Consider the following 25,569-nt stretch of genomic DNA (forward strand, 5'->3'; position numbering starts at 1 on the left):
CAAGGTATTCAATCATTCTACTAGGATGCATTATAGATTAACAAATTGACAAGAATGAGGGGTGATGGATTTCTCTGGAGTTGGGGGTATTTTGGAGTTTTTGATTGTATGTTTAGGATGATACTTATAAGGGGGGACATCTTTAGGTGAATAATAAGTAGTAATATTATTGCAACTTTTATTTTTCTTTAGCTTATCTTTATAAATGTACCCAATATTATTTTAATAAATTCGTCTTAATGTATACCTTTAAATTAAACCATAACTTTTCTCTACTTTTTAATAGTTTGAATTAACACTTATAAATAGTGTTTGAACGATCATACCCTATAAAATGTTTATTTACTTGTCTGTCCTCATTAATGTCAATTGCCTTTTTTTTTTACACTAAAGTGTGTTTATATTATTTATACCCCTAAAAACATTTGTTTATATAATCTTCCTCATTAGTCTTACCAATAACTAAAGTCATGGCATAAGGCTAAATCGAAAAAACTTCTTGTTTGGGGTATAGAATGCCCCAGACACGTGGCCCTATGGCTAGGCGACGCGTGGCACCTAACCATTGGTCGGCAGGGCTCCAATCCCCTGTCGACACCTGTCCTAGAAACCCTAAGTGGGGAACCAAGTCTTCCCACTATAAATAGTGGGAGGCTCCTCATTAATGGGCATCGAATCAATTGCATTCAATACTCCCAAAAACCGAGCAATATTAATTGCGAAATTCTCCCGTTACGCGAGAAGTATTTTCACTATTCACGCATTATCTTCCTCCCGTACGTTACTGACTTGATCGTCGGAGGCGGAGCTCCAACCAACCGGGGTCTCCGTTATTTTGCGGGTACAGGCGGCGAAGGGCATTCTTGGAATTGTAACTCTCCCGCAGGATACATCAAAAGACCCCAAAACATTTGGCGCCGTCTGTGGGGAGAGTACTTCTGAGATGGCTTCCAACCCTGTACCACCGGATCAGGACAGGCGGCCATCGGCCGAGCCTGAGGTCCAGACGGACCATGAAAGCAGTGATGATTATGGACTCGACACTTATGTGGCCCCAGACGGGTCCTTCAGAACAAAGCACACCCGTTCCAGGGATAAGAAGGAACGGGACAACATCCAAGCCGCTCTAAGCAACCCAGCCGGAATACCGGTTGGAGCTGCGCAGGCGGCAGAGGGCTCTGCTCCCGTCACAAGGAACGAACTCATGACCTTCATGAATAGTTTCAAAGGCGAGATCCAAAACCTTATTCGGTCAGCTACTCCCAAGAAGAGTCAGCCGGCCAAGAAGCCTTCTAACAAGAAGGCAATCAAGGACCGGGTCCCTACCCCTCATCCAAAGCCGAAGGAGGGGGAGGGCCTCAAGTTCGATCAAAATCGGCTCCGCTTCCTACAGGCGGAACCTAGAAAACCCATCCGGCACTTGCAGCCGGATGGTTCAAAAAATATATTCTTGGACGCCCAGACGTTTCTCCAGGAAAAGATAAGTCACGCGTCTGCGTCGGCTTCAACGTCTACCTTTCCAGACAGTTTCCGTGACACCTCTAACAGGCGTACGGGAACGAGTCTAGGGAGTCAGACGGGCGAACCATCCGCCCGATTTGGACCCCAAGTGATCCAGCCTGGTCTGTTTGGTTCGCCGAATGGGCTGGGTGGATCCCCATTTACCCAAACGGGTCCGTTTGGCAGAAATATGCAGCAGCCGTTCCAGCTCATGGATTGGCAGCAGCGCCTGCTGAACTTGGGAGAACAGCCCTCGGCGTTCTCCCCTGAGATAACCCAGGCGGCACAGCCGGCTAAGATCAAGAACGTGTTGGTAGGGGCCTATGATGGTACCTCCAACCCAGAAGATCATTTAATGGCTTATTCCAACCTCATGTACCTACAGGGGTTGGATGATGTCGTCTGGTGCCGATGCTTCCCGGCTATTCTGAAGGGCATTGCCCAACAGTGGTTCGGTAACTTACCAGCCGGCTGCATCAACGGCTTCAAGACCTTGGCGTACTTGTTTACGTCAAACTTCTCCATGAACATCCCGGCTAAAAAGACAAGCCTCGATCTGGGGGCAATACAGCAGGGTGACAGAGAAGGACTCCGGTCGTATGTCAGGCGGTTCAATCTGATGAGAATTCAGATTCAAGGGCTGTCTGATGAAGTTGCTTACACAGACTTCTTTAAGGGTCTGAAGGATGGGTCAACCTTCAAGTTTGACCTCGTCCGGAAAAGGGTAGCCACCCTTCAAGAGGCGTTAATGGAAGCTGAAGCCTACATACAGGCGACGGAGCTTTGTGCAGTAAAGCAGCCGTCGAATTTCAAAAAATCCGACAAACGAGACAGCCGGCGACAACAACAACAGCCGGCTAAAAAGGAAGAAAAGAAGAGGAAGGAGGTCTGGGCGGCAGACCGATCTGGTCAACCGGCTCAGAAGCTCAGACGGAAATCTGAACCGTACGTCCCCAAGTACGAGTTCACAAAGGATTGCTCCTCCATCCTCATGGAGATCAAGGACCGGATGTCTCTCGACAAGCCGGTTGTTATAAAAAGCCCCGTAGGCAGCCGGGACAAAAGCAAATACTGCCAATACCATGAGGATGTTGGCCATGACACTAATGGTTGCTATAGCCTCAGGCGGCTATTAGACCGTCTGGCTGATGAAGGGGCTCTAAAGTCTTATCTGCCCAAAGCCAAGAGCAACACCCTGGCCAAGAAAGAGCAGGCGGCAAAAGCTGTCCTAGCCAATTCAGAAACGGATGAAGAGACGATCTTCACAATAGCAGGCGGCTTTGCTGGAGGGGGTCCCACTATCCGGGGCACCAAAGATAACATCAGGAAGCTGGTTAACTCAGTTGAGGAGACCCAGGCGTAGAAAGACGTCTTTCCTGAAGTCCTTATTTCTGAAAAGGACCGAGGCAAGGTCAGGCGGCCTCACGATGACCCCATAGTCATCGAATGCAAGGTTGCCAATTAGAGAGTTGGCCAGATCCTAATAGATACCGGGAGCTCGTCTGACCTAATCAGTTATCAGTGCTTGACCAAGCTCAAGTACAAATCCAGTAGCATGCACCAGGCGCCCCACCTGCTTGTTGGTTTTGGGGGAGGTGTAGTGCATCCAGTAGGGAGCATAGATCTGCCCATCCGGCTGGGTGAAAAAGGGGAAGGACACCACATGGTGATAAAATTCCTGGTTGTAGAAGAGCTTGCCGCCTACAACATGATTTTTGGCCGTCCGACTCTCAATGAGTCCAAAGCTGTCATCGTTCCTTCTCTCATGCTTGTCAAATTTGAAAAGGACGATGGTACGGTCGGTTCCCTTAAGGGGGACCAGAGGACGGCTAGGGAGTGCTATCTCTCTGACGTCAGACCGACTATGGGAGCAGCCAGAGACGGCAACCCCATAGACCTTGATAACTGCGAAACAGCAGTCCCGGCTCCAAGGGAAGCCAGTAAGAAAAGAAAGACGGATCCCGTCAAGCAAGAAAAATAGCAATCACTACCCGGGGAAAGGTCAGATGATCAACGACCTCAGCCGGCTGGCGACTGCATTGATGTCGTCCTCGACGACAGCCGTCCTGACAGAATTGTCAAGGTTGGGACGGTTGCTTACGAACGGTTGGGGGCAGATCTGCTCCAACTCCTAAGAGAATTAAAAGACATCTTTGCCTTTGAAGTGGAAGAGATGCCAGGCGTCAGCCCGGATCTAGCTGTCCACAAGCTCGCCGTGGATCCTAAAAAGAAGCCGGTTAGGCAGAAAAAGAGGGATCACGGTGAAGAGAGATCTCAGGCGGCAGCGGCCGAGGTCAAAAAACTGTTTGATGCTGGGTTCATCCGGCAATGCTACTACCCGGATTTGGTAGCAAACGTTGTCCTCGTGAAAAAGCCGAATGGTACCTGGCGGATGTGTGTAGACTACACAGATCTGAACAGAGCATGCCCAAAGGAAAGTTACCTGCTTCCAAAGATCGACAATTTGGTCGACTCTACAGACGCTCATGCTCTGATGAGTTTCATGGATGCCTACTCAGGTTTCCACCAAATACCCCTATGGAAAAAAGATCAAGAGAAGACGACATTCGTCACTGATCAGGGGCTATTTTGTTACACGGTGATGCCGTTTGGGTTAAAAAACGCACCGGCTACATTCCAGCGTATGATAAACACCGTCTTCATCAATCAGATTGGCAGGAATGTAGAGGCGTACATTGATGACATGATAGTCAAATCCAAGCTACAGACGGATCATCTACTGGACCTCCGAGAAACATTCACCACACTCAGGCGGCACCGGGTCATGCTTAACCCAAAGAAGTGTGTATTTGGTGTTGAGTCTGGGAAGTTTCTCGGATTTTTAATTGATCAAAGGGGCATAGAGGCTAATCCGGAAAAATTACAGGCGGTCATTGACATGCGGTCTCCCCACACTGTGAAAGAAGCCTAGAAATTGACCGGTTGCCTGGCGGCATTGGGAAGGTTTCTCAGCCGGTCAAGTGACAATTGCCTTTATTTCTTCCAGGCCATCCGGAAGAGGTCCAGATTCGAGTGGGGTGAAGAGGCGGAAATGGCATTCCAAAAGCTAAAGCAACATTTGCATTCGTTGCCAAGGCTAGTGAGCCCCCTGCCCCGGGAGGTCCTCTATATGTATCTAGCCGTCTCCGATCATGCCCTTAGTGTCGTTCTCCTTGCTGAGAGAGACGGTAAACAGCTCCCGGTGTATTTCATCAGCCATGTTCTTAAGAATGCGGAACTCCGGTACCCCATGATCAAAAAATTTGGGTTGGCCCTCTTCGTCGCAGTCCTACTTTTTGGCTCACCCGGTGATTGTGTATACTGACCAGCCTCTCAAGCGCCCAATGACCACCATCGAGTCATCCGGCAAAATGATCAAGTGGGCTGTGGAAATACAGAGCCTCAAGATAACTTTTGAACCTAGGCGAGCAGTGAAAGGTCAGGCGTTTACCGACTTCATTGTCGAGATGACTAGGCCGGTGCAACCGGAAAATCCTGATCAGGTTTGGTAGTTATCTGTAGACGGTAGCTCTACTGTGAACGGCTGTGGTGCAGGCGTTATATGCCATTCTCCGGAAGGGGATAAGTTTGAATATGCACTACGGTTCTAGTTCCAAGCCTCAAATAATGAGGCAGAGTATGAAGCCCTGCTAGCCGGTATACGCATGTGTAAGGCGGTAGGGGCAAGAAAGATCGTCGCCTGCTCAGACTCTCAATTGATTGTTAGCCAGTACAATGGTGACTACAAGGCTACCCATCCGGCTATGATCAAGTATCTGCAGGCGGTCAGAGAAGAGGTTGTGTCACTTGATGAATTTCATCTAAGTCAGGTGCCCCGGTCCGAGAATAATCAGGCGGATGCCCTTTCCAAATTGGCATCATCCGCCTCCTGTGATGCACCTAGGACGGTTTTTTGGGAGGTCATTGAGAAACGAAGCATTGATCATGACCCCATAGGTATCCTGGATCGAAGTGCCACCTGGATGGACCCCATCCGGAATTACTTGGCAAACGGCACTTTACCGGATGACCCTTCTAGAGCCATGGCTCTCAAAAAACGTGCTCTGAGCTTCGTTATGCATCAAGGAGAACTTCTCCGGAAGGGATACCTACAGCCGTTTCTAAAATGCGTAACCCCTGAACGGGGAAAAGAAGTCCAAGAAGATCTGCATGCGGGTTTCTGTGCCTCGCACGTAGGCGGCAGGTCTTTGGCAAGAAGAGCCAGACGACAAGGTTACTTTTGGCCCACTCTTGAGGCAGACGCCATGGACTTGGTGAAACGGTGTGACAAATGCCAAAAGTTTGCCCGGCTGATACATCGACCGGCAACTGACTTGATAGTCCGGTTCCGTTCGCAAAAATGGGGCATGGACATTTTGGGTCCATATACGCCTGCATTCGGCGGTCGCCGGTATATTTTGGTGGCAGTAGATTACTTCACCAAATGGGTTGAAGCAGAGGCGGTCAAAGGCATAAAGACAAAAGACGTGATCTCCTTCATTTAGAGAAATGTCATCACCCGGTTTGGGGTTCCAGTGTCTATGGTCTTTGATAATGGACCTCAATTCGAAACTCCTGTCCTCAAGAGCTGGTTGGGAGACCAAGGAATCTCCCATTGTTTTGCATCCGTTGGCCGTCCTCAGGCAAACAGACAAGTTGAGGCCTCCAATAAGCTGATCTCAGACGGTATAAAGAAGAAGGTGGAAAGAGCCGGTGGACTATGGGAAGAGGAACTACCTCATGTCCTTTGGGCCATCAGGACCACTGAAAAGGGGCAACCGGTGAAACCCCATTTCTTATGACATACGACACTGAGGCGGTGCTCCCCATTGAACATTATGAGCCAACACTTCGCATCATGCTATATGATGAGGCGGCCAACTGGGAAGCCATGCGACTTGCATTGGATGCCCTCCCAGAGCGAAGGGGCAACGCAGCCTTGCGTCATGAGATTTACCGCCTGAGAATGACAAGAGCCTACAACAAGCGTGTTCACAAACGACCCTTGAAAGTAGGAGATTTTGTGCTTCGCAAAATGGAAGCAACCGGTAGGGCCAATGAACAAGGCAAACTAACCCCTAATTGGGAGGGACCCTACCGGATCTATGAAGAAGTACGAGACGGCACATACCGCCTGGAAACCCCAGATGGTAGAAAACTGCCAAGAACTTGGAATGTAGATAATCTCAAAAAGTACTACTTCTAGAATTTTTATAGTTTAGTATATTTATGTATAATTAATGAGAAAATTTTAATACATATATTGCTTACATGCGCCATGCCTTGTGCTTAACACAAGCGGCCCCCCTTACCTATTTCCCATGCGCCCTGTCTTGTGACCAACACAAGCGGGCCCGGAAATTTAATGAACCAGCCGGTGACGCCATTTGGGTGAATTCATCGAAGAGAACATCTCCCATTTGGGTGGAAAATTGTTCTAGTGATCAAGATCAGGCGGTCTTGCCCGCCTGAATGATCCATGGCACCAAAGAATTGTGGGTTAGCATTCCCAAACATGCAACCGGCCCCTTCTTTGGATCGAGTACCATTCAAGGCTGATCTCAAAACAGACAGCCGGTACCTAATGTCCTGCCTAATCAACTAAGAGAAGGCAGGCAAACAATTGGGTTAGGCCAATAATCCATGAAGGGTGTTCTTGCGAAAACCCAACCGGCAAATCGGTAAAAACGGTTGGCACTTAACACTTAGCTAAAATTTTTAGCACTTGCGCTATAGCATATGGATAGCCGCCTGGCACCATTTCGTCTATACTAGCCTCCTATCCAGGGGCAATTACCTATCCTAACCCCAACAAGTCATGCGGAAAAACATTCATGGTCTATGCAAGGCAAAGAATAGAACTGCTTGCGAAGACTCAGACGGTAATGATACCGGCTGGGTTCTCTTGTCTACCCTTACAAATTTCTTTGCCAAGCTTGCGAAGGCTCAGACGGTAATAATACTAACTGGGTTCTCTTGTCTACCCCCACAAATTTCTTTACCCTCACAAATTTGTCTAGTTTGCGAAGACACTAACAGCAGTAATACCGGCTGGGTTTTCGTGACTATCCTCGCAAAAATTATTATGCACAACCGGCTGGCCGCTAGTGTGGGCTGACTTGATGCTTAGTGATACCAATTGCAAGCTGTTTGTTCGAGTTCATTCAAAGCAAGAAAAATGCGATATTCAAGACATTCAAAACAGCAAAAAGAAAGAAGCAAAACCATTCAAAACCGGACCAACCGATAGAAATGTAGCATAATAAACCGGCACAGCCGGTGAAAGTATAAAATGTTTACAGAAGAAACCGGCACAGCCGGTGAGAATTTCAATACTCAAAATAAAAGACAACAGCTGAGTAAGCCGACCCTTCCGGCGCTATTACAAAATAATGCACGGCGCGCAGGCCGGGAGGTCGTTGCTACTCTAGCTGCACTGTCACCCGGTCATCCTGGGCCTGGCTCCCCCCCAGATGAGATGGGTCGACGGCGGGAACGGAGCCGGGAGCAACCTCATCCTTGACTTCCTCCTCTTGGGCAGCCGCCTCCTCCTGCATCCGTTTGAATTCTGCCTCAACCCATTGCTCATAGGGTTCAGGCCCCGGCTTGCCCTCCTCCTCGGCCAGAATGGCAAGGTCTGCGTACTTGTAGGCGAGCTCCCAGACGTTGTAGTCTGTACCCGGATGGATAATGGAGAACGCCCTCTTCATTCGGTTCTCGCAGTCTTGCTCATTCTCCTCGATGAGCCGGCTCTGATCAGCTTCAAGGGTGGCCTGGAAGTTGCGCTGAACATCAGCAGCCTCCTTGACCAGGCGGTCATTCTCTAATTGCAGCCGTTTGCTGCTCTTCTCTGCCTGGTCGAGCCGCCTGAGGGGCTCTTCATGCTTTTTCATCTCACCTTCAGCATTATCCAGGGCCGCCTGGAGGTTGTCAATTTTGAGCTTGGACTCTGAGAGGGCCCGTTGGAGGGACTTGACCTGATCGCCTGTTGCATGATTATAGTTTTAGTTTCTAAGTCATGCACAATCATGGAATAGTGAGCAACGCTATGTGCGTCGTCCGCAGAACGTTTGGCTCTTCTTACCTCTTCCTGTTTGCGAATGTAGGCCTTCTTAAGCCCCTCCACGCGGAGCAGTGCCTGCAACAACATCACAACCGGTATTAGTTGAAAGACCGGATGGGTATCTTACAAATTAAATACCGGGTGGGTACTCAGTTACTTACATCGGCCAGGTCGACCATAACCCGGTCGGCATTGAAGGTGTTGATTCCAGGAATCGCCTCCTTCTCGTCCCGGGAGACGACTTTCAGCATGGCCTGGGCGTATTGAGCAGCGTCCGGCCAACGTGGTGAGTTATCTACACCAGAAACAGACGGTGAGAAAGCTGCGTATGCTCCGCCTATGGACTGCCGGCTGACCGGAGAATCCCCCGGCTGAGACTGAGAATATGACTTAACCCGCATGGGTAGGTCAAGCAGCATGAGGTTAAAGGGGTTTGTACCTTTTTGGGAAGCCCTTTGGCCTCTGGCAGATGATGGACCGGGTGCGGTCCTTATTGGAGTGACCTCTTTCGAGGCCGTTTCAGTGTTAGACCCGCCTGGGGTCTTTATTGTCTTACCGCCGGTTGTAGCCCGGGCGGTAGAGCCGGTCTTCTGCACCTTAAGTGCAGGCTCATCAGCAGACGTCCAAGGCCGAATCTGTTTTTGAAGGGAGCGAGGGATAATGCCCCCATCCTGAAACAAGATTGCAAACGGTTAGGGTGAAGGAGTGGCCAACCTAGCATCAAGGCAAACAAATAAAGAAGGTCAGGCGGACTAACCTTTTTAGCCGCTTGAGCGGCAAGCTTCTTCTCCAGATTCTCCTTGCGGATATCTGAAGCTTTCTTGGCCGGTGTCTTGGCGGATGGCAACATGTTTTTAGCTTCTCCTGCAACACGCAAATACATCCGGTCAAGATCATGATAATTTTGCATTACTCACAAGGAAAGAGGCTAGCCGGCGTAAAATAAACCGGCTAGGGTTCGCAACCTACGTTTTCCAAACATGCTGCTAAGCCCGCAGGCGGACAAGAAGCACTCGTCTCTAAAAAATTCATGTTTGGGCACCCAGTTCTTGGGCACCCTTATTATCTCTCCGGATGAGAGAGAGGAAGAGGTCAGTTCAAAAAATTCGGAGTCCAAAATGGCCTCCTTGTCACTATCCGGCACTGGGGGCAGCCGGCACTTCTGCCCCATAAGCTCTGGTTTCCGGTTGTAGGTCCGGTACCCCTTGTTCTCCTCCTCAGACGGAGCCTTGACCAGGTAGAACCGGTTCTTCCAGTCCGACCACTTCGACGGCTTATCCAGGGTCATCATATATTTAGGATGAGTCGTCAAGGTGTACCAGGCTCTCCAGCTGCCTGGGCTCCGGCTCAAGTAGTGCATATGGGAAAACGCCTCCCAGCCGGGATTGAGATCTTGCATCTCACAGGCGGCGATGTACCCTAAGATGTTCATCCAAGAATTTGGGGTAAGTTGCCAAACGCCTAGGCCATATCCCTTAAGAATGGCCTTAATTGTGTTGTGAAGGGGGAAGCGGACACCGACTAGGAAAGCCGCCTCGTAACATCCGAACCAACTGTTAGCATTGGGCTGGTCATCTTCCCATACGACCGTCCCAAACTCCCCCGGTACAGACATCCTGTACCCTTCCCCAAGCGGTCGCTTGGTAATGAAATCTGTTAAAGAAGACCGCGTGAGGGCCCGGTCTTTGTGGGAGACGGCGATCATGAGAGGGTCGTTCTTGCTTTGCCACGAAGGCTTCTCCGCCTCCTCGCTATCTTCTGACATGGTCAAGTAGCTGGAGCTACTGCTTTCAACGCGACCGTCATCAGAGCCGGATGGGGAGTTGGGACCCTCATTCCCAGTTCCCGGCTGCTCAACCGCGTGAGCCGGAGAGGTCTCTTCGTTATAAGAGCCTAGTATGCTATCGCTTGGGGTGGTGGGGGTGCCACCGGATAGTTCTCTAGCCACCTCGCCCGGGTTTTGTCTCTCAGGCGATGACTCGTGTGAGTCTTCGCCTCTGTAATTGGGGTCCATAGCCGTCCTCCTAATTCTGGCCATTGTGTCCTGCACAGACACGGAGTCGGTCGATACAGGCGTTGAAAAGGGGAAATCCCAAAGATTAGAGGCGGCAGATCCAGTTCTGGACTCAGCCGTACTAATTGACCGGCTGAGTCCGCAATGATGTTCCGGGTATGGGTATAAAGGGTCCATCTACCTATGGGACTGATAAACAAAAGTGCAAGCAAAAGATGCAAACGGAAATACATAGGAAAGCAAGAAAGAATAGAGACGGTACCTAGAAAAAATTCGCTGAAACCTCAAGAAATTTCTTAGGGATGCTTGCAAAGACACAGACGGTTTGAAGACCGGCTGGGTTCTTTGGGGTACCCTCACGAAAAACTTTTGATTGCTTGCTACCTCACAGGCGGTCTGAAAACCGGCTGCTCTAAATTATCAAATCTCTGTCTGCCCTGAATTTCAAGTACCGGATGCTCTCAAATGCCGGATGCTCTCAAAATTCAAGAAAATTCACGAAGTTTGTAAATGAGCTCTCGTGAGCGTCTCCTCCTATTTATAGGGGTTGCCTCAGAAGGCGAAGGGACGTGACCTTTCTCCTTCTGCTTTTCCCTCCTCTTTCAGTTAGAATCTGAAGAGGTTTCAAAAAAAAAAAAAAAAAAAAATGCCTGCGTCAGCTCTCTTCTCAGGCGCCACGTGGCACCCTGCCACGTCAGCACCTGAGAGGGGCAAATTTTTGGGGTATAGAATGCCCCAGACACGTGGCCCTATGGCTAGGCGACGCGTGGCACCTAACCATTGGTCGGCAGGGCTCCAATCCCCTGCCGACACGTGTCCTAGAAACCCTAAGTGGGGAACCAAGTCTCCCCACTATAAATAGTGGGAGGCTCCTCATTAATGGGCATCGAATCAATTGCATTCAATACTCCCAAAAACCGAGCAATATTAATTGCGGAATTCTCTCGTTACGCGAGAAGTATTTTCACTATTCACGCATTATCTTCCTCCCGTACGTTACTGACTTGATCGTCGGAGGCGGAGCTCCAACCAACCGGGGTCTCCGTTATTTTGCAGGTACAGACGGCGAAGGGCATTCTTGGAATTGTAACACTCCCGCAGGACACATCAAAAGACCCTGAAACACTTCTGATACATAACTAGCTATGGCCCGCGCATTGACTACCGTAAAAATATAAGCATATGAAATATGTAATTTCACTCCACGATTTCCAATTTTAAGGGATATTGAATAATTGATTTAAAGTTATCAATTTTCCTTTTTATACCAGGCAAATTTCTAATACGGAGTATGACAACTTATTTCATATTTGTCTTGTACTGTATGTATACTTTTGACCATTAATATCAAGCATATATTAATAATTAAAACTAATTTGATGTGATACTTCAAATATATATATTGAGACAAACCCATAACATTTTATGTAGTAGTAATATTTGATTTAATGTACTCCATACTAATTTGAAAATTATGATAAAGTTTATTTTATGTAGTAGTTTTTTAATGTACTCCAGACATTTATTCTGGAATGTAGGTAATATTAAATTGCTCATCTATACCTCTTAATTGTCTTAAGGATCTTTGAAGAAAGTAGCGATCTATGAGCAGTGAACATCAGTGGTGAGGAATGAAGGAAATTAACATAACATAACAATTATTTTTAAAACAAAAAAAGTGTTCATATATATATATTTTAGGGGAAGTGTTCATATATATAAATATTCCAATTATAAACCCACCATAGAAAAAAAAAACAAAAAAACAAAAAAGTGTTCATCTGAAAAAAAGAAAAAAAAAAAAAAATGTTGTCTTGCTTGAAGATTACCCCTTTGTTTGTTTCAAATTCATGTAAACATAACAGGAGTAGAAGATTTTGTTGCAGGGCAGAAAGTTCCCAAAATCAAGGCTCACAACCCAAAGAAAGCATGAAGAGAGTTCTGGTTGTTGGGTCGGGTTGGGCTGGCCTTGGTGCGGCCCATCATCTCACTAAACAGGTCTTTCTCTCTCTAAATCTTCTTCATTGAGTGACTTTGACTTCTTTTTTTGTGTTGAGTTTGATGGATTTGGATTGTGGTCAATTGAATTTTCAGGGGTTTGATGTTACTGTTCTTGAAGGGGGTGTGGAATCTGGATTTTCTACTTATACTCCTGATGAAGTTGGAATTCAAGGTATCATGACAAAGTTTATGATTGTTTATTTGATTGGCATTTTTGCTATTGCAAGTTGTTGCATTGTCCAAACCATGATTGTTGTATTAGGAAAGGCGACAACTATTTCTGGAAATTCTTCAAATATAATGAATGAGTTGCAATTGATTCTAGGCAAATGGAGGGAGAACCAGGGAGTACATTGACAATCAAGTATAAAATTCTATTGTTTCCAAAAAAAAAAAACAAAAAAAAGATAAATAAATAAAATAAAGTATAAAATTCTATGCTCATCTTGTGTATAGATTGCACAAAAGTAACGTAAATTGGCACTATATATTATTGTTTAAAGTCGAAATTTGGCTAATGCAACTTGACAGTATGCACATTATATTGTGCATTTTGCAATATCAGTGTTGATCATTGTAGTCAGTCAACCAGTATATAACAATGCCTACTAAATATGTCAATAGGGTGTTAAATTGAGATATTCAAATTGTTGGTGATTTTGTATTATTAGGTACACTTAATATGATAGTCCATATCAGAAAGGTGCTTAAGGATTTAATGTCTTGCTATCCTGTTGGATGATGTTACATAATACTTCTCGAGCCTAAAGTGTTGTTGATTTCAGGTTTTTGGTATCCCTACCGCAATATATTTGGCCTTGTTGATGAGCTTGGCATCAAACCATTCACAAATTGGTTGAAATCTGCACAGTACTCTGAGGAGGGACTGGAGGTACTACTGCTGCCACTTTTCATGTGTTTACATACATTACACCAAAAACTGTATTGGTTTTTGTAAGGAAGGTTTAAAGTATTTGAGGCCAAAATGGACTAAATTGTTTGTTGGTACCAGTAAGAAAATCAGACCAAATAAACTGGATATGTGTATGTATTCGTGGCTTCAGTCATGTGATCATCTTCGTTGATCACACTTTGATTGTTCTGCAGGTGGAATTTCCAGTCTTTCAAGATGTGCCTCAACTGCCTACTCCACTGGGACTAACACAGACCCAAGTATGTCTCAAAGAAGCTGCTATTACATAATTATTGAGCAAATAAAGTTTCTGATTGCATTATGGTGGACAATGCTAAGTTTCACGCTTTCAACACGATTTCTGGCTATTATCTGCAGTTCACACGGCTACCTCTGGTGGATCGTTTGACATCACTTCCTCTATTGGCTGCAGGTAAAGCTCATTTTGATACGTTTATACAATTACTGTGTGATAGTGTGATGTATGGTGTAGCTGGTTTTTAATGTTAAGTTATGCATCAGGTTTATTAATTGCATTTTGTAAGGCGGTGAAAAACTTATTAGGATACCGTTCTCACTAAGGAGAATCCTAAAAAGTATTGAGAAAGAATTCAATCTTGATCTGAGACTGGTTTAAGAACAATACCCATCTCCTACTAACAAGATTTTGCCAACCAATCAGCTGCACAATTTTCATTCTGTATCTGGAACCTAGACAACAAAAATCTTATATCCGCAACCAAAATTGCTTTTTTTCATTGCATTTTGACTTTTATGTATGTCACATATGTTTTGCAGTGATAGATTTTGACAACACATTCAGCATGGAGAAAATATGATCCAAGTGAGAATACCTTTGGTCCTCTGCAAGTGCTAGTAATGTGTTGCAATATCTTTTTTCCTTCGCACATGAGTATTATAGGATGCTCTCCAGGTGTCTCAATTTGGTGTTTTTATTTTTAACTCAGTTACTGCAAGAGAGCTTTTAAGACAGTTTGGATGCTCAGAGAAGCTGTACCGAAATATTTTGGAGCCATTGCTTGAATCGCGTTTATATGCACCAACTGAGCAAATCAGTGCAGCTGCCACTCTGGCTGTGCTCTACTACTATGTCATTGCTCATCAGGTTTGATTTCTAAAGTTCAATAGAAGCAATATGTTATATGCTTATATCCAGAACATGCTCAGCTTATTGAGTTAGGAAGAACATGATCATATTATATCAAACATGTTTATTACAAATTTATATTGCTCCTTGTACTGTAATTACTATTGGAACTCACTCAGCTTCTTTCTTTTCTTTTGTTGTTGATGATTTGTTTGTGCTTCTGAACTCTTCTCTGAAATGAGGCAGGAAAATTCTAACAAGTTGCTGTGTCGTGGAAGTGTGAAAGAAAGAATATTTGAGCCATGGAGGGAGTTGTTGAAAAGCAACGGGTGTGAATTTCGTAGAGGCAGAGGAGTTACAGATTTCTTCTTCAGTGAAGAAACAGGTTGTATTTCAGAAGTACTTTGCGGGAATGACAGGATAAAGGCTGATGCAGTGATCTTGGCTGTGGGTATCTCCAACCTTCAGGAAATCATACAAAGAAGGTCTGTTATATACTCCCATAACCTGCGCTCTGATACACATGCTGAAATGTTTCATTATGAATGCTCTTACTTAGATTTCAATCCAGATATATCTGTGGTGGACTGATGGGGAAATCCTTTTTGGAGGTGGTTCATGTCCAGTTAATACTTTAGCTGTATATTACAAGCATTTGTGTTCAAGCAGTTAAATTATACTCAAGTATTTTGCAAATTTGACTAAATCGAATTGTTCTGCTTCATTTACTATCTGTACTGTAAAGATTTGCAGTATTAATTGTTTAACTGGCTTCCCCATTTTTTTTTAGTTCAGCATTATGTATGAGGGAGGAGTTCCTGAAAGTTCTGAACTTGGCTTGTGTTGATGCACTTTCTGTTAAACTACGTCTTGATCAAAAGGTACAGGCCACACTATTCCATTCTGTATCAACCTAATTCTTTCTTTTTCAAGTGTGTACCGAGTAGCAGTTCGGATACCCTTCAACTCTGTTGTTTCTAGGGCCACACAATTTTAACAGAAATTGAACATACATTACATTCCCTGTTAAACAAGCCTGGGCTATATGGCTTTGAGGTGGAACCTCCGGACTTATAAAATGGACACCCCCTCTCCAAAGTAATAGCCACATTGTCCCAATCCGTCATGTGTAGTCTATGACACAACTTTTACTGTCAAAAGATCCCTTATATAGGACCATCCCATACTTACCCTGTTGGTAGGGGTATAATGGCAAGACTAACCACAAACCAATAACATTCTTGGAAATGTGACATTTACCAAAAATCCTAATATGTTAAAATGTACTGTACATGATATTCCTCGCAATCTTGCTTAGCAGAAGTAAGACTGTACAGGGAATCTTGTGCATTGGTTGTGGTGAATGTCCTGGAGTATATAAATTTCTGGCATCATTATTGTCAATATGGTATCGTTCTGATGTTCATTATTTATTTATCATACTGATTGGTGCTATATAAACTTATGTTCACAGAGACTGATCTCCTTTTCTCACATACTGCTAGATTACCATTCCGAAAGCATGCAACGCCTGCTCAGGATTTGATGCATTAAGTGGGTGGACTTTCTTTGACTTGAATGCTATCTATGAGGAGCATGAAAATGATGAAACGACAATCTTACAGGCTGACTTTGTAAGTATATATATAACATAGTTTTCTTTACCACATCTTGAGCAGATACATATTCAGAAAATTTATCTAGTAATATGCAAATATTATAGTCTGCGCTTATAATGCTACTTGTTACAGTATCATGCAAATGCACTCTTGCCCCTGACTGACGAACAAATCTCTGCCAAAGTCATGTCTTACCTTTCAAAATGCATTAAAGAACTTGCAGATGCCCGAATCATTGACAAGGAAATTAAACGATTTCCAAACTCCTTGACTCATTTTTTCCCAGGTTAGTTTCTGAAGCTAGAACTTAGAAGATACTCTGCCCGTAGGTTATAGTCACATATACGGTAATACAGTAGTACAGTGGACAATGGTGGGGAAATTTTTTGTCACATTTCCTAAATTTATTTGGTTTGTGATTGAATTTAATAATTTGGCGTAAAAAGATAGAAACAACACAGCAATTGTAAAGGGTCCTGTAAGATCAAATGATATCGATTATTATGACTCATGAGAGGGGCTGAGATAATGTGATTACTAATTCCAACGGATGAAGTAAACCGTGCCTCTATTTCTACCGTGTTAGAGAAAAGTTTTATGTTCAAAGATTTCCTGTCAAACCAGTCTTGCAATGGCTAATGATTGGTATTTTCTGCTCAATCGATCAAAAGGATCTTACAAGTACTCTATGCGTGGGTCAACTTCTTTCCCAAATTTGTTCATGGCAGGAGATTGGATAATAAACAGACATGGTTCATGGTCACAGGTATAAAATCCACCACGCATGTGACTCATATGATTACGAGTAATTGAGTATAGGCCATTATATAGTTCTTATTTACTAATCTTTTGGCAGGAAAAATCCTATGTGACCGGACTTGAGGCTGCCAACAGGGTGGTGGATTATTTAGAGGATGGAAGTTTTGCAAAGATTATTCCGATTAAGGAGGATGAACCTCATATAGAAACACTTCGGAATCTGAACAGAAGTTTAAATGATTTCAGAGCTCAGCTTCCTTGGTCCAGTTATCTCCTTCAATGAGAAGATTATGCCTACATAGTACAATAAGCTAAAAAGTTATATACAACCATACCTTACCTGTTAATAAATTCTCTCATGTTTGTCCTGATGTACAGGTTTTTAAATTCTGTTGAATAATTTGTACATGATGTAATCAGTTAAAAAAAAAAAAAATAAGTAAATAAATAAATACTGTCATTTATAATAGTGCAGGCGTGCAGCAATTGAAACATATACTGTAAAATAAGCTTTAAGTACTTTTAAGAGTTGAATCATGGGAACGAACATTGCTCCAATACTTCGGGAAAAGCTTCTGTTCAAGGTAAGATACAGGCAAACCGGACATACTGTACCCAATTACCCACAGCCTTACCTCTGAATGACCCTTGATCACGATATGAACAGTCTTCATCAGAATAAGAAGCAAAAGAGCTAAATGAGCCATTACTGTTTCATTCATTGACATCAAAAGCCAAATAAGACTGAAACTTTCAACTTCATTTGGAATAAGACAAATTAAACAAGAATAAGGAGAAATTTAGCTAGCAATCTAACATCATTTCAAACTCAAAGCCATAAAATTGGGCATATAACCATTACTCATTACTTCAGACTTCTGTAGTTCTTTATAGGTTGCCTAACCTACTTGCCCTGTTGCCCGCCAATTACAAATAAAGCATATTCTTATCAAAGCTTATGTACCATCATTTCTCTATTATAATGAAATGAGAGCTTCACTAAACCATTTATAGCGTAATTGAGAAACATTACTCTTAATAACAGAAATAGGAAACACAAGTACATAAAACAGGAAAAATATTGATCATATAATAATTACCAGAAAAAAGGGACAAAATCAGAGATCGTATTCAATTCAATTTCATCCAGCTTTCGATGTTCTTACAACAGTAGGCAAAACAACTTTACTAAGATCAGCAGGGTAAGGAGTCCACAAACCGAATCCTCCTCTACTTTCTCTCAAGGCACTATTTTTCTTGAACTCACTCAAAGACTTCGCCCACTCAACCTTTGACGAATGCTCTCGAGTGTGGGGATGCAAGATAAATAGTGCATTATACTCACAATTTGGGAACATGTAAAACTTGAACTTATCTTTCAGCCTATAAACAACATAACCAAAGCTCAACTGGTCTCTTGGTGTGAAGAGATGAACCTCATTGAACCATAAGCAGCTAAATAGATTGTTCAAAGCAGTATGCTCCCGGATGATAATTGCTCCTTCAGGCACATCTGCAGAGTGTAAGCACAAGTCGGCAAGAAAATTTTCTTCAGTAGACAAAACCCGTGTATAAGGCTAGATTAGTAGATTTCCATTCACTAACTTTGTTAAATTAAACTACAATTTTAATTGAAATTAATACTCCCTCTATCCCAATATAATTGTCACAGTTACTTTTTGTGTTCACAATAAGTGAAACCTTCTTTTCTCCACACATAGACCCTCCTCTCTTTCTTTTTTCATTCTAAAATCAAAGATTCCCATCTCTCCCTTCTTCCTTAATGATCGTGCCAAAAGGCGATGCTTCGATTATATAAGGATATTAGGATGGGAGGAAGTAGCCAACATGAAAAAACAAAAGAAAGAGAACTAAACTATAGAGTGCCCATATATTTTGTGTAAAAACAGGGAACGACTGCAGTTATATTGTATCTATATAATCGCATCATTAACAGATATGATATGAACTGCTTTTAAGAGAACACATTATAATAAAATAGCTAAATGATTTAAACATATAATAACATATTTGAGCTATGTGACGCTCAAAATCATCAAATGACTCAACAAGGCCAAATAAAGTTCATGTAAAGTGTATATTTCAGTTGATTCATTCAACTAAGTATTTATCTTTAGTCATGAGTGTTTTGAACATATTGCTCATGGCACATATTAAATTAATGAACCCTTTTTGAAAAGTACTCCGTATATCAAGGTATGCACCCAATACAGCGTATCCAAGAAGAATCAAATACAGGTGAAAGACATGACAAGTCTTTATGGTTTCATTCTTACCACTAGGATTTCTTTTCAACGGACTCCAAGGCTCCATTCCTTCATAATAGTAAATTTTCATATGAAGATCAATAAGTGGTCGAGCATATCGCTTCCTACGCTTGTTTGCATCAGCTTCCTCAAATACATTACGATGATGCTTGTGCTGTGCAATAGCATATGTATTCTTGCCTCGCCACAAGTATCTGCAAATGACAAACAAAAGACTTAAAAGGTGCATCAGTAGAATTTCCAATAATAATTTACAACCCCCGCCCTTTTCCAAATCACCACATAGGCATGCAGAAAGTCCAATAATAGACATGCACAGTGCAATGCAACCAAATTAAGCATTTTCTAGCTATAAGGAACGGCGTAATACCTTCACATTTCATAGTAAATTAGCAAACTGCCTTAGTGGATGACAGAAAGTGATCTCAGGTCGGCAGATCAACTACTTATTGCTAAACCTCACATCACCAATACAGCTAGATTTTTTCTTAAAATTATTATGTTGTAAATTACACTCGAACAAGAACTCCAATTACTTGTTTTCTTTTGGTACTAGCAGAGACCTCTCAGTGAGACCTAGTAAACTACTAGAAATGACTATGTTTCAAAGAGCCAGTTACTGTATGGTTGGAAAAAAGCTATACCTCTCCAACATAAGTAGTGGATCAACTATAAGCTCCATTTTACCATCAATCCAGATGCTATACTGCGTCTCTGGAAACAATATGTGTACTAATATTTTAGGAACCTTCCCATTTCTCCTGGGTTCATCGTATGGTTGATGCTTCAGAAGGACAAGACGCCAGATCCCTACCCAATGGCCCCCATCATTATCCACTCTTACAGAGACATTTCTCTTGATGAAGTCAAAGGACTTCTCATCGACCACCATAAGAAAACAGAACAGCTTTTGTGATCGAGCACTTATATTAGAAGGTTGATGTGGTGTATCATATCCATCAAATATACCGGATGCAACTACAAACCTACACTTCTTGGCATACTCTACATCTTTTGGATCCATATCATCACCACCATTATGCATAAACCCACAATGGACCTGAAATATAAAGTGTGATCAATAATTGGAAACAAAATCAAAGTTATAAGCTTGTAAATTAATACAATTGACAGAAAATTATCAGTGCCCTTTCTTTATACAACTATATTCCAGTTATCAGCTCACTTTAGATGCTTCTATTTTAGCACTGCCATAAAGGGAGAGAAGTCTAAAACTAAAAGCTTCAAAGTTTAAACACCATGCTCTATGCTTCATTTTCTTAGTAATGGATTTTTAAGAGGATATGAAAAAGGAAGTGATTCCAGGAAACAGAGGAAAGCTCCTTGGCCAGAAAATCCACTTAGAAGTTGTACTAACATGGTCCACTGGAGCCTATATATCTGAGGAGTGGCTTTATATCTTCAAAAGAGGATACTCCAACAAAGATCTATGGATTAAGATTAGGGGCTGAAACCCATCAGTCTTTGGATTTCTGAGTCAATTTGCAAACACCCTCCTCCTCCCCCTCCACCAATAAAAAAAGTTCAAACAACAAAAAAACTGAGCAAGCAACAGGGCACCAATTAAGCTAAGCATCAATCTTTTTCCTTTTCATTTAAAGGGTTGAAAAAAGCAAAAATTTTGAATTAAAAAACATTTTATCCAAGAAGTGAACACAATTCACCCAACAAACTAGCATTCATGCATATCAATCTAGCTCACCTTCATTTTTGGCTTCAATTTAAAACTATCCTGTCTCTGTGCCCAACTTATATTCCCTCCAAATAAAGGGGTTGAATTTGATATACTATCTGTTTCTTCATCCTCCACAATATAGGTTAGGTTTTGCACAATGGTATCAGGTGTCTTCACCTTTGGTATAACTATTGCATCAAGGTCATCGGCCACAGGAATAGAACAGCCTAATAACAGAAGAGCATGTCAATTAAGTTAATGCCAAGTTAATAATTAAACGAACTCCAATAAGAAGATGGCCGGACACTTACGATGCGGCGGTCTTGGTACAAATCCCATTGAGTCTAGCATGATAAATACTTTTCCCTCTCTATTACACATAGCTGCACTTTAAACAATAAAGGACTCAACAAAATATGAAGAAAGGGAAAGCATGGTTATGAAAATACCAAGGAGAAGCCAACACATGCTCCATTTAACATATTTGTTTGCTAAGATGTGTTAAAGTCAAACAGAACCCCACCTCCCCCTTCAAATGTAAGTCCTATGCTGTTCTTTTGAACTTTGCATGCAAGCTAATACCTTTCCTAAAAATAGTGGACTGATAGAGAGAGCGAAGGTGTGACCCAACTATCAAAAAGGGTATTCAGTGAATGTGTTATGAGGGGTTGCCGCAATATGAAGATTATTCTAGCATCAACAGCTCATCCTGCAACATGCCACCCTTCCATGCTTACCCGGCATATCTCATAAGTTACAGGTGAAATTAATTCCTTAAAAATGCAAAGGTTTACTGTAAGCAAGCACAAAATCCATCTGGGCCAGTAAAGTCCTTGCCTTCACTCTTGTGAAGTCTGAATTGAGTGCCATGAATGACAATGCAGGTCCATATGATCAGTAAAATTCTATATTTACCTATCTTCCAAGTCAACTCTAATCTCCAATGAAAAAATAAACTCCTAAATTACTAAATCTCATTCTTAACAGCTACCATAACAAAGAGCTAATTCCTGAACTACTACAAGCAAGCAATTTAGTAAGAAAGAAACTTCAAAAATTTGACATTCGAAACATAAGTGAACCGTTAGCTTTAATCAATCCATAACAATAAAGCTGGATGATACCTGAAAAGAAACCAATGGAAGATTGACATGACCATATATGAACTAACAGTACAGAGAGAATGAGCATCATCCAAACCACGCCTCCAACAAGTAGCAACCGAATAAAACCCTTTTTCCACAACATCCTCATTGGGTACTCAGCTGATAACCTCCAGGATGAAAAGAATCCCTCTTCAGGATCTGCAACAACAAGCAAATCACCAACTTTTCACAATGAAAAAGATTCATAATAGATAACAATACTTAAAGCTAACACAAAACAATGCAGAAATTACCCTTATCTTCAGGCCCGTCCCTGAGACAGGGCAGGAGGGGCGGCCGCCCTAGGCCCGGGGAAGAAAGATTTGATTTCATATTGAATTATCTCGAAAAAATACATAATTTTAGGGATACTTGATTCAATAATCAAATTACGCTCATAATTTTCTTTTCTTTTGGATATGATGTTTCATAATCTACGAATTTGCGAACCCTAAACTTAAACCACTGATAATTAAATTAGATTAGATCAAATATAAACCCTAGATTGTGAAATTGATGTGATGATAACAACAAACAACTTACCTTAGAAGCTGCTTCAATGGGGGATACAAGAATTAGATTCAACGTAGAACGCTTCGATGGAGAACGTTGAGTGCGCATCAATGGAGAACTTGAGTGCGCTGCAATGAAATAACTCAGAGACTTAGGACATAGGAATGGAGGCCTTTAAAAGCCATGACCCGCCATAGTTATAATATGAGTTAGACCATAAATAAATTGGCGGGTTTTTATATATAGATGGACTTTATAAAGATTTTATGTAAATATGTTTAAAATATTTTTTGATATTTCCATATGTCAAAGCTTGTATTAATTTTTTGAAAGTTTTTAAGAGTTTTTTTTAAAAAAAAAACAGCTGAAATTACATTAATTAAACTGAGTTTACAACAAACAAAAGGACAGTAAGTAACATAAGTTAGATAAACCATGTTTTGTGCATAATTGTTAGCTTATTTCTAGTTGTTTTTATTAGTTTAGCCTAGTATTTTAGTTCATTTTGGTTTAATTTGGTTTAATTTCGATGATTCGATACTTTTATGGGTAGTTTCGTTGTTTTTGATGTATTTCAGGATTAACGGAGCTAATTTGGAGATTTTATGAAGTCATGAGGCTAAACCAAGGCCCACGGACCTTCACGAAGCTCGTTGGTCGAAGAACGAGTCATTTGGGCCCTTTTGAAAAGAGGCACGCCCATGCCCAGCCGAGGCACGTCCGTGCCTGAATCTCAGTAGCTGAAGAATTGACATTCGATATGAGGCACGGTCGTGTCTCATAGAGGCACGTCCGTGCCTGCTGCTACCATCATATTTCATGTGAGGCACGTCCGTGCCCAATATAGGCAAGACCGTGCCTGGATTCCAGAAGACATGAGGATTTACACTCGATTTGAGGCACGTCCGTGCCTCTTAGGAAGACTGCGCGATATATTTTTGTTGTGTTTTCTTATCTTTTTCGGAGTATAAATACTCTAGCCTTTGTATTATTTCATTATTGAGTATTTTTAGCATCTAGTTTTTATTATTAGACCTAGTTCTCTTTATTATTTTTACATCGCTTTTGGAATTCAAGATTCAAGTTCTACTTTGACATTCTCCATTTATTTTAAGATTTGGTATTTTCTTTTCATCTTTTGTTTCTTAATTATGTTTTCCTTGATTATTATTGTTATTGTTTCTTTCAATATGTGTGAGTAGTTTTCTTATTCCAAGATCTAGGGTAGCCCAATTATGATTGATGCATGAATTAATTCTTTAAATTCTCTAATGACAATTGCGATTATTTATGCTAAATTAATTGTGATTATGCCAATACTAGATTAGAGATAATTAGTATTGTTATTATTCCATAGTTTTAATCACAACGAGAGTTGGGTTTTAACGGAATTGAGTAAATTAATTTAGGGTTTGAAATTCATCACGAGAGTAGTTGAATTGATAATTGGGAAGTGAAGTAAAGTGTTTAATGTCTCTAATTTGCATGATACCATGAGAATAGGCTTGATTGTGGGTTAGGGAAGCCATTGATACTCGAAGAGGTCCTTGGTATTGATTAGGGTTTACTTTTCCCCATGTTAATTGGAATTGTATGTTAGGGGTAGATATATAATTGCATCGATCGTAATTGTGGTGATACTTGATCTTGGATGTTTTAGCTTATTGATTCATTATATTCGTTTGATTTATTCTAGTTTTCCATACATTAGCATTTAGTTTATTCCACCATTGATTGATTCTTGCTTGGTGATTACTTGAGTCTAGATAATTTTAGGTGAACCTTAGTCTCTTGGGATTCGGCCCTTACTTGCCCGACTACATAGTTAGGAGGAATAGTTAGGTTATTTTTGTTAGATACGCGACACGCCTATCAAATTTTGGCCCCGTTGCCGGGGACTAACGGTTTCATTTGATTATTTGTGATTCGTTTTTACTAATCCTCATTCGTTGCTTCGGCTATTGTTTCTTGTGTTTTTGATACTCTTCTTTTAGTTCCTTGTTGCATGCAAACTCGAGGTTCAGGATCAGACAATTTAATTCCTTTTGATTCTGAAATCGAAGCGACCTCAAGAAGACGAGCAGGTAGAAGAAGAAGGAGAAACCAAGCCAACAGAAACATGGAAGATGCCACGAAATCCTTCTTGGAGTACGGTATTCCTGATACAACTACCGGACTCCTTTCTAGCATTGTCAGGCCACCTGTGACGGCTCAGCACTTCGAGCTAAAGCCACAATTCATTCAGTTCATCTCCAATGATTCATTTGCAGGCTCACCGCATGATTGTCCGGTGAGTCATATCGATAGTTTTCTGGAGAAATGTGATACAATGAAAATGAATGGTGTTACAGATGATGCTATTAGACTTCGCCTTTTCCCTTTCTCATTACGGGATAGGGCAAAGGAGTGGTTGAGAGATGAAGGCACTGGCTCGTTCGACATATGGGACAAGCTAGCGAAAGCGTTCTTAGTAAAGTTTCTAGGACAGGAGAAGACTGCTAGGTTGAGAAACGAATTATCCACCTTCAGGCAGTCAGATGATGAGTCCCTATACGATGCGTGGATTCAAGCAATTGCAAAGGCAATGCCCCCACCATGGTATTCCTGAATGGATGTTAATCCAAACCTTCTACAATGGTCTAACTCACGAGTTCCTTATCTACATTGATGCTGCGTCCAGGGGTTCTCTCTTGACAAAGAATCCAACTGATGCAAAGGAGTTAGTTGAGAAAATGGCGGCCAATGATAACTATCATCCAGGTGGCCGAAACAGTGTGAAAAAAGGAGGTAAATTAGATGTTGATGCTTTAACTCTTTTGACTATTTCTGTGCAGACATTGACAAGCAAGTTCGATAGGTTCCAAGCTGGAATATCCACTAGCTCACCTGAGATTTGTCAATTGTGTAATGTGGAAGGTCATATTGCACCCAATTGCCCACAAAGTTTAAA

The 25,569-nt window shown here is 42.3% G+C and overlaps 1 protein-coding gene and 1 pseudogene across 2 annotated transcripts; one reads left to right on the top strand and one right to left on the bottom strand.

Moving 5' to 3' along the window:
• The first annotated feature begins 12,306 nt into the window (after positions 1-12,306).
• LOC110691927 lies at positions 12,307-17,535 on the top strand (annotated as a pseudogene).
• A 507-nt stretch (positions 17,536-18,042) lies between these two features.
• Positions 18,043-22,872, bottom strand: LOC110691928. 2 transcript variants are annotated; one of them, XM_021868912.1, is made up of 8 exons: positions 22,650-22,872; positions 22,361-22,408; positions 22,086-22,265; positions 21,273-21,344; positions 20,989-21,188; positions 19,910-20,325; positions 19,275-19,459; positions 18,043-18,490 (listed from the first exon to the last, which is right to left on the bottom strand). In XM_021868912.1, the coding sequence occupies exons 3-8, from the start codon at positions 22,213-22,215 to the stop codon at positions 18,120-18,122; spliced, it is 1,374 nt and encodes a 457-aa protein (XP_021724604.1). In that variant the 5' UTR covers positions 22,216-22,265; positions 22,361-22,408; positions 22,650-22,872; the 3' UTR covers positions 18,043-18,119. The 2 variants fall into 2 exon arrangements, with proteins under 2 accessions (XP_021724604.1, XP_021724603.1); XM_021868911.1 differs by lacking the exon at positions 22,361-22,408 and having other exon boundaries at positions 22,650-22,871.
• Positions 22,873-25,569: the final 2,697 nt, after the last annotated feature.

The sequence above is a fragment of the Chenopodium quinoa genome, unplaced genomic scaffold (assembly GCF_001683475.1).
Source record: "Chenopodium quinoa cultivar QQ74 unplaced genomic scaffold, ASM168347v1, whole genome shotgun sequence".
In the NCBI taxonomy this organism is placed as follows: domain Eukaryota; kingdom Viridiplantae; phylum Streptophyta; class Magnoliopsida; order Caryophyllales; family Amaranthaceae; genus Chenopodium; species Chenopodium quinoa.